The 17,937-nt window shown below is 36.1% G+C and overlaps 1 protein-coding gene across 3 annotated transcripts in view; it reads left to right on the top strand.

The window, feature by feature from the left end:
- Window positions 1–16,012, top strand: part of LOC125771636 (5-hydroxytryptamine receptor 1A) — a 65,670-nt gene extending 49,658 nt beyond the window's left edge. For all 3 annotated transcript variants that reach the window (XM_049442439.1, XM_049442441.1, XM_049442440.1), the window contains 5 exons: window positions 1,524–1,596; window positions 2,558–2,988; window positions 13,052–13,189; window positions 13,932–14,057; window positions 14,867–16,012. In XM_049442439.1, the coding sequence (XP_049298396.1) occupies window positions 1,524–1,596; window positions 2,558–2,988; window positions 13,052–13,189; window positions 13,932–14,057; window positions 14,867–15,394 (1,296 nt within the window). In that variant the 3' untranslated portion in view covers window positions 15,395–16,012. The remainder of the gene's footprint in view (window positions 1–1,523; window positions 1,597–2,557; window positions 2,989–13,051; window positions 13,190–13,931; window positions 14,058–14,866) is intronic.
- Window positions 16,013–17,937: the final 1,925 nt, after the last annotated feature.

Raw genomic sequence — 17,937 nt, forward strand, 5'->3', positions numbered from 1 at the left:
GCGGCTTTCTACGAAAGGCGTACGGAATAATTCATGCTAAAATGTGTCAATTAATTTTGATTTTAAGTTTTTTGGTTTTCAAATTATTTGATATTGATGTAAAATTTAACAATTTGAACAATTTAACATATTTTCAAATAATTATATCATGATAAATGTTCATGCAAATGAGTAGAAAGCTAAAATATCTTTAATATTCACGTACCTATTAGGATAATATTCCTTGGTATGTGTAATTAACTAAAAACATGTCTCAGAAAATTATCACCGTAGTAGTGACATTAAAATCTATTAAGTATAATGGATTAAAAGTATAGTAGAGCGCCGATTATCCGGCCACCTTTTATCCGGCTGTGCCATTATGTGTGCAGCTCGGAAATGACAGCTCCAAAGGCGAATTGACATATTAACTGCAAAACCGATGATGAATAGAAGCCTCAATAGAGAATGATATAATTGCTCAAGATCGACCAAACAGTACAACTAAGAAAATTAATATGTCGCTTTAGATAAAAAAAAAGTTCACTCATTACAAACTAAACAGTAATATTTATCAATAAATAGACTTATACCTATTATCCGTGATATTTGCTTATTCTGCAAGGGCTGAGTAGCGATGAGCACGGATAATCGGCCTTCCACTGTAATTGATTTGTAGTAATCGGTCAATTCACTGAAGAGTTATTATACGTAAATGAGTTGCTAGTCACATCATGTTAGTTAAAACTTTAGTATAACTTTAGCCGTGACTTTAATAGAGACAAATGAGTTGAATTTAACTATTCGGACAGATTTTGAATGAACTCACATGTTAATTAACTCTCTACTTAGACTATAGCGACGGCGAACATATAAAGCGGAAAATGAAACAATCTTGCAAACATTTTGGATGTTTTCAATAATGCTGAAATAAAACTAAAATAAATTATAATATAACTAACCTCATGTGCAACGTAATAAATATTAAAATGTGTCGTTGCTCTGGTTGGAACTTGTTCCGATTTTGTTCAATCCTCAAACCTAATTTATATTCACCGCTTCTCTTACTCTCTTACTCTCTCTCTATCTGCTTATACGTTACAGGGTTGAACCTAAACAAAGAGTTAAAGGAAAAAATAGTATCAATACCTCCGTACACTTATACGAAAGCAAATAAAAAACACACCATGAAATCCCAAAAACCCCATGGCCCGAAAATTGCCTCGTAAGGGCAGGCAAATGTCTGGCACCGATCAAATATTCAACACATTCGCTACCTAACAAGATTAAAGCACGAATAATACAACAAAAACAACAAAAATCGGATGCTAAACGGAGAGAATGTACATTGTGTACATGTTTTGTTGTGTTATGTTTTGCTCCCTTTGCTACCTAAATACTTCACTTTGCAATTTTCCTACAATTTCACATTCTATGCGAAGGGTATTGTTTCGTTTCGGGCACCCATAGTACCCATATTTGGATCAATTCTTGTTTTTTGCTGTACATTTTTTAGAATCATTTTTTCCTTTTTTTCTCCCCAGGGCTGTGTTGCGGTTTTAAGCGTTACGTGGATATTATGTTTAACCTGCTTCGGAATGTTGGTTCTTCCCAAAGGTGAGTAGGAAAGTGAAATTTACTGCTTTAGTTTGGTAATTTTAGTGTTTCAATAGGGATTGGATTTCGTATGAGGAGTTTTATTTTTCATTCTATTTATTTATTTTATTCCAACGTGACGGATCATTGGCGTAAGGTCATATGAGGGTTTTATCACCATTTTATCATCATCATTGTGAATACTATTTTATTCGTATAAAACTCTAAACTTTGTAACTTATATTAGCAATGTAACTTTGTTCTCATAATGTTTAGCAATAATTTAAAAAATAAAAAGGATAAGAAAACAAAATGTTTTTCACTTTCCTTAAACCCTCTTTATATAGTTTTTTTTGTATCGTGTTTGTTAAAAAGGTTATTTGTTTTTTTTTATTTCCTACGTACGTTTAATTTATTCTACCACTTTTTAATTAATCTTTCATCAAAATCACAAAAGCTCTGAGCCCTCTTATTGCCTCTAGTTAAGATTTTATGGGGCAATGTAAAACAATGTTCTTGGTTCTTGGTCCCAAACCATGAGTAGAGCGCTGTATAGCAACCAGGATACAGCACTTCCAAGAAAATCCTTCATAAATTGCATAAAGTCCTCTCTACATCCGGGTACGCAAAGCCCAGCAGGGCTGATGACGGTTGCGAGTGCACATAAATAAATTATTATAATTAATACCGCACGCTTTCAGCCGTCCGGCGAACATACACTTCACCTTAATACACTGCCGGACGGAGCTGGCTTAAGTTAAGTTTACAATGTCGCTCCTAGGATTACTGCATTCCGATGGCAGCCGCACGTACGCACACGCGCCCTCTATTTTCTCGTACCACACACACGACCCTAAGCACACTTCTTTCAAACACCCATACTCACACACATGGCACATTTGTACGGGGGGTTTCCGGCCAGGCCCCAGCTTCACTTCGAGTGTGATTAACGAATGTGCGCATATAAATTTATCATTATTAGGTTATTACTTCAACAAAACGGGCCTGTTGGCATGTGAGCCGTTCTACAGTAAATCATCCTACCGGATCCTGTCCAGCTGTGCGCTCTACTTTCCCACCACCATGGTACTGATGTACTGCTACGGATCAAGTTTCCACGCGAATCGATACCGTCTGGCGACACCGAGTGCCGCATCCCTGTCGCTGAACGTGTCGAACAGCTGCGGGAACGGCAGTACCAGCCACGGACCGAACGCCAACAATGCCTCGGACAGGATTAGTGGGTGCGGGAGTGGTGGTGGTGGTGGTCGCCGGGAAGGGGACCATATCGAGACGCTAGCCGGGACGACGCTGACGGCTAATGGTTCCGGTCTGGAGCACCACTCCTGCGATGGCAATACGCTAACGGGCATCACCGCCATAACACCGATGTCGGTTTCGTTCTCCGAGAAGGTAAGTCTCGTCTGCCGGCATTAACTTTTATGAAATGGAAGATGACTGGGTTTTTTTTCATGCCTTCATGCTAGATGCAATGACGTATCGCATGTGTGCATGTAAGAATTTAAGCCGGATCTGCGTTACGATTGAAATGATCCTCCACTGCATATTGATGGGAAAACGATCATTTACATTTACTTTAAGCTTTTGGCTGTACTTCCAAGAATTGGAGCTTTTCAATGCAAACCAATGAAAAAAGTATGCTCGTTAAAGCTGTTTTATTTTATCTCGCTTATGTTCATGCTACTTGTGCTCGTATTAAAAGTTAGGTATTCAGTTTGGTATTCAATGCGACTATCTTTAGCAAGTACATTTCATTCCCAGAAAAGGAATGATAAATGTTTTCGGCTTATATTGTTAACCAGTATTCTTAAATAAGCTTTAAAGGCACGAGAGTTTTTGGTAAATGGGGGTTATCAAAAACTAATTACATTTTCGGAATTATTAGATACGTAAAATTTCAGAAAGCTATGCGTTATTAATTTCATCTATTATTTCATCTATATTCTTCTTTTTCTAATTCTTTTGTTTAATGACAATCTCAATATTCTAAAATTTATTTAGCAGTAGCAGGATAGCCAGTCCAACGTACGGCATTATGGTCTGGATATAATTTTGAGACAAAAAACCAAAAAAAAGGCTAAACCGGATTTGACTGCTACAAAATCCGGATTTGATTCTGGATTAAACTCCAGAGTCAACTTCGTATTACTTCGGAGTCGAGGCCAGCGCTAAATTCGACATCCTCGCTGGTGTCGTTTGTGGTGTCGATTTAGACTCCAGATCCGACACTGGAATAAACGATGATTTTTTCAGCAATGTACCACGGGGTTTCAAACTGTTTTCAAGGATTTTAAAGACTGTTGAAGATTTTCGATTTAGAGTTTTCAACAGTTTTTCTGGATATTTCAAAGAGGTTTCTTTTGGATTTCCACAATTTTTCCACAAATAAAAGTATAGAGTAACAATAGCGCCTTTGGCGAAAGGGCTTTTATCGTCGCTGATTCTATTTAAACAGTTTTCTTGGAGGCTTCACGCTTTTTTCACTATTTGTTCGTAATTTAGAAACAGTGGTTCCGCTGTTTTATATCATTTTGTTCGTAGCTGTTTAATTTATTAAATAATTAATTAAATGCTTGTAATTAAGTCTTGTCTCTGGTTCATATTTCGGAGATGATCTGGAGTGTACTCGGGGATGTACCAGAGTTGGATTACTTCGGATTTTTCAATACCAGCCGTTTGGGAAGTAGATCGGCACCGCAATCATACCGGGGTCGCACGTGGTTATCTTTAGCTTCAATCTAACTTTTGTACGATTTTTCACGGTATACTTTATCATGTTTAATTAAGCCATATTTTGGTTCTACGAGTCATATTTAATGCACTTTTATTATTATTAAATTAGTATTGAGCTTTTTGTAACTAACTTAATTAAAAATAAAGGGGTTGAAATCTTTTTTTTTTCTTTCAATCAATTATTTTGATTTCATTTTTCATTTTTATTAATTCATTTTCTCATTCAATTATTAATTCCCATTGAAAGCTTTATTGAATTATCATCATTACCAACACGGCATTGAATAGTAAAATCGTTATTCGATTACTTTAAAAAAAACACACATCGTAGATCATTAAAATATTACATTCCGCTTAACAAAATAAATGCCTTGATGATCGCTTGACGCTCTTCACATCGAGCAATTCAATGCCATATTCACTCTCAACAGTGCATCTGTATGGTAAGCGTAAAGTGTTGTGATCATTACAACAAACCGATAATTAGCACCACCGATGACGCTGGTTATTATGCAAATTGTATCTCATTATGCTATGATGCAAATCAGGTGGTAATCGTGTCTCGTAAGAATCATTAGACAGAAGCCACCGTGTTGTACTACAACCCACACTGGCACAGTGTGTTGTGCCGAGGGAATGGTAGAATTCGCTGTAGATTTTCGCTGCATATTAATATCGGTAAGAGACAGATTTCAATTAATGACCGTACATCCCAGGTTTGGCTTTATTACATTTTGATTTTATTTTGCTTTCACACAGAAATTTTACTGCAACAGCTCTATAAGCACTAGTTTTATCGCGCCGCCTGTACTGGACAGCATTGTTTGTTCGCTTTGATAGCTTAACGATTACTTTACTATCCGGCATCAACTTAATGTAAGCCCATTAAGTGCATGTGCATTCAGGCCGAACATCAGCAGTCAGCAGGGCTTTAACAGTTGCGCCCCGATGCGGAAGCACGCCACGTTATGTTGTTAATACTAACGAACGAACTAACAAAATGGTGGCCCAAGCTCGCAAACACAGCCAGGTACGAGGTCAACCAAATAAGCCGTGGAGTGTTGCAGAGTGCGGAGAGACAAAATGGTTGTCATTTAATTACTGGTCTGCATGTATGTTGCATCGACCAATCAGAATGGTGTGATTATTGACGCTAATAGAGCCTCAACAATTCAGCATCGTTAAACTGCTTCCATAGCTGCTGACTTTTAAGCGGAATTATTGGTAATGAAATCGATTGCCGATTTTGAATGTAAACATTTTATTAACATTTTGAATAAAAGTTACACATTTTTTCTATTCAGAAAGTCAAAAGAAATTAAAGCTCGCATGAGTATCGGGAAATCTATGCGATATACGTGAATAATTTGTATTGATTTGTTCATAGTCAATTGAAATATGGTTGTAGACATTATTTCAATCATTTCATGCATTGCTACTCGACCCTTAGCAAGAAGCGGTCGTAATTGAAACCACACTAATGATTATCGCGTAAATTATACACATGTCTGTGTTGATTGAACCACGTGCGGGAATGTTACCGAACGACACGGTAGCACAAAGTAATTATCGCAGGAAATGGGAAAAGGGATCGTTTGATTTATGCTTTCCCTTTCGTGCTGATAATTTGATTCGAAGATTCAATTAACAGACGCTTTAAGCGGTAAGTCTTACATTAAATTGCAAAGTCAACAGCAAAGTGTTGCGTAGCGTGGGAATATGTAAATGTGTGCGCTGCTTTTAATGCATTCTGTAATGTATTAAAGATGTCTTTCGTAATTACAATTACGTCTTTTGTTTCATGTAATACTATAAATTAAATTTATGAATGTACATTTACCGATGCGTATTCATAACGTTGAAAGTAGTTAACTGAGTACTGTTATGCCAATATTCATATTTAAATAAACATAAATTGTTTTTATTTCATTTCTATTTATTTGAATTTTTTATACTGCTAAAGCCTGTAATTTTTTTTTGTTAGTAATTTATAAAACACATTATTAAACCAGATTCCATATCACCAACATTGATAATACTGCAGAAGCCGTAATAATAAATAAATAAATAAAATTCAACACATCAATATTCTGAGACTTTACACCCCTTTTTTAATTAAATTCAAATGTAAAATAGGTAAAGACTTGGCTTCAAAATTCATTCCTGATTAGCTATCCAAATTATTGCCATCTATATTAAATGTTAATTTATAAAACAATTTATTGCATGACGCAGATCTTCGGGACAGTCTGAAATTTCAGCAATTTAAAACTATTAAACTGCTTTTAAATGGCAGCAATTTTCACTTTACATATTTCATGTGTCTTAGCAGGTCTTAGTAATCAATTTTGCTTACCGAAGCTTAAATTTCCCTTAATCTAGCCATATTGTTAATTATTCCTCGTCTAAGCTACTTCTTTGACAGCTTTTGAAAGTAATTGATGAGGCATCCAAGCGCCATAAGATAATTCCAATTATTATTAAATAATTAGAGAAAATAAGATACACACAATGTTATAAGAGCTTCCGCTTGATATAATAACTTAAAAAAACAGCTAAGATAGATACGATGAAGATTAAGGTATAAAATTGAACTTTCTGTATTCCATTTTACAAATTACTTAAAATTGTTCTATAATATTGAAACCTTAATATATTATATTGTTGGACACCTTTCTACAGAAATAAGTTTAATTTGATTTAGCAGATATGCCACAAATTTCCTAGAAAACCATATAATGATTTCTATAGATGAGTCAATATGATACTGAATATAATTCAGTAATTTTGTTTTTTTTTTTTGCTCGGTTAGAACGGCCTGGCAAATTAATTTTGTTTTGAATGTAAAATAATTCATTTGTATGGTTTTTTTTTTCAAAAATCAAAACAATAAAATTTTAAACAATTTATTCATATTTTGCCGTTGTCAGCAATATCATATCTACAGAATCACCACAATTCATCCTTTACCCATTACATCAAACCTCTGATATTACAAACATTATTCGTAACCATTTTAATTTTCCATTTACCCATAAATGTTATACATTCTTCGTGATGTATGTGCACCAGAATGTTCAAATAGGAGCTCATTGATGATTCATGCGTGAAGCCGATTCTCGCAATCCAGCTTATTAATTGACGACCAATTACATTATTACAAATATTGTCGTTCCTGGCCACATATATCAATTCACCGTAAAAACAAACAAAATGTACAAAATGGGAGAGAGAGAAAGAATCGATCGGCACTCATTCCGGTTTACGTAACCCCGTAATGGTTTTCAATATATTTTATGATACCTTTCACACCGCGAACATAATGTTTGTAGGGAGACGATAAATTTATTAACTTACAAATGGCTCAGCTTCAATTTCTTAATTTTCTTCCACCGCCCAGATGGTTCTTGTTTTGCACTTTTGCAAAAAAAAACGATCGGCCGCTTGTGCTGGTTCAAAATTCGTGTGGCATACAGTGAGCGTAAGAAACGCTTAAATATTCAAAGGCAGCAAATTTATTCATGTGCGACAATCATAATGCACAAGCGTACGTAGCGTAGCGTCACCGGGACAGACATTACTTTCTCCGGAGAAAATTCGTTCACTTCTGGTGAAACGGCATCGGGTTTTTCGGCGACAAACTCTACCCAAATTTGGCCTGTTTCATTCACGACACTGATCGTAGAGCCGTGTGCTTTTGCTTGAACGACCTTCACTCTTCACCTAGTTGATGTTTTTAGATGTTCTGCTAGCTGTATTTTGGGTTTCACTACCTCACGAAGTGTATCAAAAAGGGCAGTTGTCCACCGAAGCATGGCCGTAAAAAAAGGAAAAAATCCTAACCGAACGTTAGTACCAGTCCAGTAAAACCTCCGTTGGCTTGGGGTTGGGTAAAATTGTGGAAAAGAAAAAAAATACTTCCAAAGTTGAATGAATGCGTACGATCAGTTCGAAGTAGCTCGAGAAGGAGAGATGCAAAAAAAAAATCTTAATGGCTTTTGAATATTGCTTCACAGTGCCTTGTTGCTCGTGGTCTTTTGCTTTCGACAAAATCATCCGGATGGGCTTTTGCCCGGCCGAACGAACGGGCTCAAGCCAACCTTCGGCTGAAGCAACGCATTGCAACATCGAGCGAATAAACTAGGAACTGGTCACCAGTTTTTAGTAGCAATCTATTTTTTGCTCTATCATTTCTTTAGCCATGTCACGCACCACCGGTCCAATGGTGTGTGGAAACAAACCTTACCATGTACTGGGCGCCTCCATGCGTACACGCTCTGTTCCAATGGATGGATGTTTTACTTCTTCCGTGTGCTTTTGATTCCCTCAAGGTTGCTCAAATATCAGCGTTGGTGCGAACGGAATGTCGAAGTACCAGAAAACACTGAAGATCCTCGAGTACGACGAGATTCTTCAATAACACCCTGGGAAACGGCCACACGCAATAATCGACTTTTGATTACTGTTTCTGCTGCAGTCAGATAGTTAGTTCGGCTAGGGAAGCCATGTCATCGCTTCCGGTTGCTTCAAAAACTAAATTTTCATTGTCGTTGAGTTTTTTTTTTTCTTTGGTTGTTTTTTCGTTCTGAATGGCTTTGAACAATTTGCCACTAATAAATACTGGAAACCGTCCCATCGATACACAGAATCGAACAACATTTAAAGTGCAGAAGGTATGAGTTTTATTTTAAGGACAAGGTTTTGCTAAGTTTTTGTTTGTATGAAAGCTTTAAACGATTTGATTTTTGGTCTATAAGACACTTTTGCAAACCCAAAATCGTTGCAATCAGTTTAGACAGCATTAAAGTATCCTTTTCCATCTTCTGTGGACTGGGTGGACTGAACCTGTTCGCCTAAAATATAGCACAAAATTGCATTCCATTCTCAAAGAGCAACATTGAACAGATGGAATTTCATAATTATTTTTGAAAAGATATGAAAAAGGTCAAGCGAAGGGAGTGGAATGTTCACGTATGAGAACTGTTCAACCATATTGTGTTCGTTCAATTTGCTAACAAGGAGCCATCCACATTTGTCTACGTTTTACCATACATTTAGACGCAACTGCTGCTCTGAGATTCAGGACGAATCTGATAAAAAATAAAGTATATGAATGAATTTTTAATCTCAATAAAAGATGCTAAATTTCCAAAAATTGTTACTAGGTTTAAAAAAAACTTCAATTTTTACTATTGAGAAGTAGATTGAAAACCGTCATTATGGTTATAGTTTAAAGTTTATAGTTTAAATAGTTTATAGTTTAAAGAAATTAGGGTTGGGAGACCCCGACGTATATAAACCGGATTCAACTCCAGGAAAATCCTGAGTTATTGTACAGAATGTTTCGGAATCGGATTACTCCAACTCTTCAAAAAAATTTTTATAATTTACCCACCACTAAAATAAATATACAGTAAATTTAAATTTAAAAATTTAACAAACAATTTTGGTAGTCCTGATTGGTTGTGATTTACAATCATGCAGAAAATGCTGATTTTGTTGGTGGTTGATTTTGATCGTATTTTTTCATTAACTTTTAGCGATAATTCATCAAGTTTTAACGATTATTAATTCTTTTAAGAGTCGACTATGAATCGATAAATTAGAACGATCTTCCTGTAAAGATTAATTAAGGACAACACACTACTGTCAAATGGAAAAAAATGAAATTTTAGGGGAAATGTTTGAAAGTAATCCTTAATCTTTTATTGAAAACATTTTTTTTAAAATTATTTCAGCACAACGGCTGATTGCCGTAAGGTCCATTGAGAACATTTGCTAATATTAAAATGTTTTATCAACTTTTTTAATCGGCTTAAATTTATCACTTTGCTTGAAATTTAAAAAAATGGTATAGTAGAAAAAAATAAAACAGCAGCTGTCAGTAATTGCTGTTTACGTAGCTAATTACTTTTAACGAGAAAAATAAAATAGATTATTTTAATGCAATTTCCACGCACCAAGCTTAATCGAAAGTCATTACATAATTACACTCTTAAAGTGAAGCTTGTAACCTTTAACAAATTAGTAAAACCGTCCCCTTCACAGTGGGTGAAATGCATGTACCGAATTAAAGCTGCACTTTCACTTTGCTGTTGCAAAAGGACGCTTAGTACACGGTGACGGTCCTGTTAGCAAGCAGAAAAACTGTCACCTCTGTTGCACCGTTTGCTTACACTTGCAACAACAAAAAAAAACATCACATAGCCCGGGTTTGCTGCATGGTTCCCTAGCCAAGCCTCCCCAGCGGGATACATTCCCTGTACGGTTTCGCACCGTTCCACCCGTGATGCCTTTCCGCCATGGGTGGCCAGATCTTTCGCAGGCACTTCACCGAAACAAACATACAATGCAGGGAAAAGTTCGATCCCTGAAATAAATAACACGAGCGGCACATGCACATCCATGAATATTGGATATAATTTATGCGTTTCCAAGTGACATCCGCCTGAACAGTTAAGCAGAAGTAGCACCAGCTCCTTTGTCGGCTAGCTAAAAAACCATACCCGGAGAGAGAAGAATCTGCGTAGAGTGTTACAGGAAAACATTATGGTTTACCAGCAAATAACCATAGATGGTGGGACATTCGCTGTGGGAAGTTTCCCTTTCAAACCCAAGCGAATGTTGCGTAATATATAATTTAATCTGTTTTAATGTTTCTACAAGTTTGCAAAGTAATATAATAATTGTAGAAATATAGAATATAATATAAAAAAGAAGTATAATAATTAGTAGCTACGTAAAAAAGGTCATTTTCGCTGAATGTGCGATTCCTTTGATGACAATACATGTACCGAAAAGATCACTTGTTGACAGCTCTGTCACAATAAAGCAACAACAACAAAAATACTCAAAACTATCAACCTGACATCATTGTGACACTCAAAATTCTTGTCTTTAGATATCTTTATCTAGAGTAGAGTTGTGTAAGAAATAGACTTTTGCTGCAATTTCCTTCTTCTAATGTATGCTGAATACAAAAGAGACTACATGGTCTGATTTTTCATGCGGTTGTCCTGCCACCTAATGATCGGTCAACCTGTCAGCAGTCTATAAATACTAATTGCTCTTATGCTGTGTAGATTTGGCAGCTCTATCAGTTTGTTCATATTAAACAACGGTGGAACTTTGTTCTATAGTTTTTTCATATCACTTGCTTAATCCACATCCAAAAATGTCGGCGGAACACTTCGTCGCGGCCGTTATACGATCGGCAAAACACCTACAAGACTTTGATACATCTGGAGAATCCAACGTTGATCAAACAGGTGACTAAGGAAGTGACAAATATGCCACCAAACTTCTTTCTTTACGTTTAGGTATCACTCAACTATTACGTAACGCTGCTAAAGGAATGAGGGTGTTTTTGCCAGCGTTACGACTAGTTACATAAGGAGAATGAAAGGTTCGATTCTTTGTTACTTAACGTAACACAGTTAAAGCGAAGCAGTAAGTAAAGATGAAATCTTAGGATTTAATGGTCTTAGTGTTCCACCCGGATGTTAGAGCGTTCCTGAAGATCCTTAATCAGCCTAGCTTCATTATACGAATCATACTAATGAAGGAGGAAGTGATGAATTGATTAAAAATAAACTTTTTGTAGTAGATAACCTTCGAAGATTATTTAAATACGATCGAGCGCTAGAAAAACATCAATTCATGTATCTGATCAACTGATCGTGCTACTAAAGGGCCATACAAATTTGTACCAAAAAGAACAATATTTTATGTATGAGGTTTGCTGGGAATATTGCCCAACATGACATGAAGATAAATCAATTCTCGTCAAACCAAATATCAACCAATATTTGGAAAGAAATGGTGCTAGTAACTATCTAGGATTAAGAGTCTATATGAACTGAAGAAGTTGTTAAATCCATTGAGACGAAGAACATTTCAAATAATTATAGAATCCGATTTATTAGCATCGATGCGCCAAATCAACCGGACTGGACTCTTAGAAGCTCTGCGTTTTTTGAATTTATTACATTTATTTTTCCGTTCTTTTGTACCATTAATCGAAAGTCGCTTTTTAGTGCATAAATTACTAACAACCTATTACTAACCTACTAAACCTCAAATCTGTCGTTAATATACTCCTGTAGCAGACATACTTGAAATGTCTCTGACACTTGATAATTCAAATTCCTTTACTTTGAAACATTTCTGTTGTTTTGTTCCCCGTTGAACTGTTCCACATTCTTTCATGAAACTTAATATAAATTTAACAGTTTTTATACAAACTTTATAGCATCGAAAAATACATAAATCTAGAGAAACACAACAGTCAAGAACCAACCAAAAGAAATGATTAAATACATAAAGATATTTGGTGCTGTTTGGTGTTATGCTTTGTTAGCAACGAGATAAAAAAACGCTTACATGCGTGAAGCTTATGTGCGATAATTTATCAAGTCTGTCATCATAAATAAACATTTGGTGGTGTAACACAAGACGGTGATTAGAATTGTAGATGAGCCGTAATGCCGACAGCTGAGCAAAGTGACAAATACGTTGTCCGTGTTATGGTTGTTACCATACGTGCATGAAGGAGTGGAGAAATGTTTTTCCACATGATCGTACCCTTAAAAAGACGATTTTAAAATTCGTCGCTCTGTATCACACATAGTCAGAAGCATCACATTTTATGGTGCATTTTATTTTCACGCTACTAAAACGCAAACGATTTGCCGTGGTTCTTTCTTTTTCTTTTTGTTTTCAGTCCCAATTCGCCGTGGAGGACGACCGGCAGATACATGGTTCGACGTCGCGAACTATGGCAGCAATATCATTAGGTTTTATAGTCATAATCACCCCCTGGACGATACTGGAGATAGTGGCCACGTGCACCGGTTCGAAGGTGAGTGAATCCGGAATGCTTACGACCTGTGGGAGACTCATTAGCGGTGAAAGGGATAAAGTAGTGATGGTAACGCACCGCTCTCCTTGGAGTATCATTTCTCCTACAGGAACAAATTACCTTGGACCCTGTTTACGTCAAATACTTTGAATACATATTTCGTCTTGGAGCTTATCGAAACTTTCGCTTATTTGAAGCTATCAACAACCGGAAACATTTATCCATCTCTACTCATCACGGTACAGTTCCACCTTTCCTCGTCACTGTATGATACTTAGTAAACCATATTCAACATTTCACAATCAAACAAGCTATCGTGCTCCTTTTCCAAACACTGGATGGTTATTTACCTTTGAACTTTTGTCCCAGGTTTGCGGGTGTTACCGTCCCAAATTTGCATGTAGTCTTCGCGTTAATGAAACCAAAAACTCAACGGTTCGGAAACTATGCAAACTCATTCGCACATCATCACGATTCGGGTGAATGGCATCGACAAAAAGGGATCGAACGACTGATTTTCCACTTGTAAAAAATAGAAATCACAATTTCACTATATTCACTCAGCTCTCACGCTTGTTCGACTGATCCGACGGATCGGTAACTTTTAGGGAATGTATCACACTCAACGATCGAACGTCATCGAGTGCGCTCAATACCGTTTCCACTCGCTTGACGATTCTGTTCATACATTAATCTAATGGGGGCAACAAAAAAATTCTACACTCTTGTTTTATCATTGCAGATACCACCATCAATTGATTTCTGTGTCACATGGATAGCTTTAAGTAGTAGTTTTTGGAACCCTTTTCTCTACTGGCTGTTGAATGCGCGATTTCGAAAGATATGCAAAGAACTCTTAACGTCAAAGGTATGTTAGTGTGTGATTTTTAGTTTTTATATTGCACTTCACATATGGAAATCGACACCAAGTTAAATGCTTTTTAAGTTCCACTTAGTTACAGCAGATTAAGCACGTCAGATGAATAAATTTTAATGACAGTAAAGTAATTCATTTATACTAAAAAAAGATACAAACTATTTTAAAATTTAAAATCAAATTTATTTTATTAGATTAAATGCCATCATAAAATAAAGGATAATATTGTTTTAGTTTTAAAAATTCGAATTCATTAATTGAGTATTGACTTTAAATTATTAGCAGTAATTACAAGATTTTTTTATCAATATAATAATGTGAATACCCAGAATAAAGCTTTCTCGTGAAAATTGTTCTTTAACTTAAGATTGAAGCGAAAAATAAGCATGCAAAATAATTCTAAACAGAATCTTAATAGAACAATATACACGCACACTGATGATATACGTGCGGTGGGACTCGGCTAAGATTATATATTATGCACACCTTAAAGAATTTACCTTATTACGGTAGAATAAACTAATTTCTTTTTATAAATTTACGCGAAACTGTGCAAACCACACAACAAAAACTGTATAATGCTTACAAATTGTATAAAAAGTTTGTTGTTTTGCACAAAGCAACTAATTAAAGATGTATTCGTTTGGTAAGGTTAAAGTGAACATTTGTCACTCATTGACAACCCCTGACATATGCAGCACTGTAATGACAAATTTTGTTTAAAACTATTGAATGTAAAATAATGCCATATTTTCGCTTACAAGTTTGACCTGCTTTCTATTCCATCGTTCTCGTCACAGTGTACCGGAAGTCGGAGTTCGTTGGAAGAAAAATGTAGCATTAGTCTAGAGTATGACCATCATCTAACATCACTGCCACTACCACCGGGTCCACCGCCGGCCACGATCTGCCGGTCGGCCAACCACACACCCCGACCGGACGTCGAGTGTTCGGAAAAATACTGGGGAGACATTCTCGAACGTACCTTCAGCACCGGCAGCATCAATACGCTGCATCGCCTAGGCACAACCTCACTACCGTTCGTCAACCGGGCACCGGTCGGTCATGCTACGTTGCAGTATCGATGTGAAGCTCATCAGCACCTAATGCGGAACGCGAGCAGTACGAGCATCGGCAAGGAACGTTTTGTGACTGCTGCTACACACTACAAGGACGGTACGAAGGATGGAGCATCCGAGTTTAGTGCGCAGTATGCGCCCGGGTCCGATCCGCAAGTATGTGATCACGAGCTGCACGACATCAACTGTGCCAAGAACAAAGCATTCTTCCGAGGTTTCAACCTGCATCAGGGGCTCCCGGATATCTAGTATTATAGGAGCGCGTGGTTCAGTTGTTTGCGGACATTGAAAAGACCGGCGACGCGCCTTATGATCATGAGCGCGCGTTAACGTGTTCCTACGTTTCTAAACTATTTCATTGTTTTTTATGTCGTGTGGAAGAACCAGGGATCAAATGAAATTTTTAGTATAGCTCTTTTTCGTTTCGTTACTTTGAGATATTAAATCATTAAATCTAGAAACACAGCAAGAGAAGAGAATAAATGGCAACAACACGAATTCAAACTAATATTTCATTATTGTAATTATGTTAATACTCGTTTTTAATACTATCAAACTATATTAGATTTCGATATTTTTATTATGTTCTTGAATAAACTTGCGACAATTGCGATAATAAATGAAGCGTCTTTCTGTAGACGTTGGGAGAAATGCTCGCAAACAGGTGCTAGAAAGTAAGGAAGATGTTACTAAGAGATAAGATGTAACGGAGCCAATACAGTTGACGGTATAAGTGTAGATTAACCTGTAAGAAATGAGCATTGCAGAAAACTGAACGTCATTAGACTAGACGTAGCAACAACCGGTAGTTCTAGTTGGTAACAGTCAAATGCGTTAAACGGAAATAAAACTGAAATCGAGTTTTTTACGAGATGACTAATTTAGTTTATTGTTGTAAGTATTTTTTATTGCCATACACATTACTTTCACGAAGGCTGAACGGGTACGCAAAACACAAAAGGTAAGGATAATCCGATAAGTATCAATCAAACATCGATCATGCGCTGGTGTAATGACCGAATGATTATGAAGGTATTAACCTTCAACAAGCACATCAACCAATAATTCCAACAAACAGCAACGGAACGTGGAACAAAAGGGCTATACAATGGGAGCATTTATCCTTTTGATCCTGTAAACCATCGTATTATGGTTGTGCACCGTGTGCGAATAATGGTTTGTGTGTAAAGGCTCAAAAGCGTTGTATTGTGTTGCTTGCACTGCACTGCTATCGAGTGAAGATTTGCCTTTTGTATTGTCTTTTGTGCCATGTCTAAAAACAAACTGCACGGGAAAAATCCTGTACATTAAAAGATGTTAACGCATCATTTACTGAAGCAAAATTCCGAAAAATTATTTCACATTTTAAATATCTTTCTGTGGTCGGTTATCTGCAGTTTGAATTACACGTAATTCAATTAAATTTAAAGTATATCACATTAAAGCGTAATTTAAAGATATCACATGCCAAGAACGAATGTGTGCAGCTTGAACGATTAAAATATTTTACTTCTTTTTTTTACTTAACGATCTCTAACGTCAAGCCGACCATTTCTGGCGTAAAAGACCATGTGTAGATCAACAAAATATATAAAACGATTTACCTGTGCTAATCTGGGTACTGGCCAATATCGAATAGTCTTGATATACATTTATGTATTTTTTTCTAAATTTGGAATTAAAATTTCTAAAAATTTAAAGTTTATTAAACCCCTAAATGCCGAATTTTTTGCCAACATCATAATTCCAAATTTATTGATAAAATTTATAATTAATTTCAAACCATTATTTTCCAATGTTTTTATCAATATCTTATTCCTTTTTTTGCATCCTTAGTTTACAATACAACAATAAAACTAAATAATAAAAAAATAACGGAATTAATAAATAGGTAGTTAATGTGAAAACTAAATTTAAAAAAACGAAGCAAAAGTAAAAAATAGCTAAACAAATGTTTTCCCAAAGGCCGCATCAAGACTTATTTTACATTATTCTTTTATTTTTAATTTTTATTTTTTTTTTAATGAAATTTTTTAAGCTCAAAAATTTATGATAAGAGCTCAAAACAAAGAGTAGGAGCAAAAAACTATTCAAAATACTTTATTTCGCATGCATTTTTAACTCGTATTATCTATTCTAATTATTGTATCGGTTCATACCTATTAATTGTTCAACTCAAAATGTGTTTACTGACCAATTTAGTGTAACCATTTTGGTACATAATTATTTTTTAATAGGACGCTTACTATTACGACACAACTCACTCGATTGTAAATAGTTCGTAAATAGAAAGAACCATTCACATACAACGTTTTAAATGCTTTTAATAGAAATCTCTTAATAAAATTACCATACCCAAGAACATCAAAGAAATCCTCTCCACAGCCAAAAATGGCATTATGAACTAACACTTTGCCCGAATGCCGTAATAAAGACATTCCCTTTGTTCCGGGTTGATATTTAACCAAAATCGTTTCCCAACCAGGACGTGTGGTTATCGTGCACAATGAATTCATTTGCAATTCATTTCCGAAGGCTTTACCTTCCTAACGACCCGTCCCGTGTTTGTCAGGTATGTGAAATGCTTGTCACCCCTTTCGGCACGCACGTACAAGTCACGGGTATGATGGCATCAACGGAAACGATGGCTCGAATAGATTATCGAACGGAGGACATTTTCTCTGCATCATCATGAGATAAGAATAAGACAAACCCCGACACGGTACGAAGGGGGGGGGGGGGGGCTGAAAAATGTACATCGACATTCTACTCGAGAAAGGGTAGCTCCCTAC

This window comes from Anopheles funestus, chromosome 3RL, assembly GCF_943734845.2.
Source record: "Anopheles funestus chromosome 3RL, idAnoFuneDA-416_04, whole genome shotgun sequence".
Classification (NCBI taxonomy): domain Eukaryota; kingdom Metazoa; phylum Arthropoda; class Insecta; order Diptera; family Culicidae; genus Anopheles; species Anopheles funestus.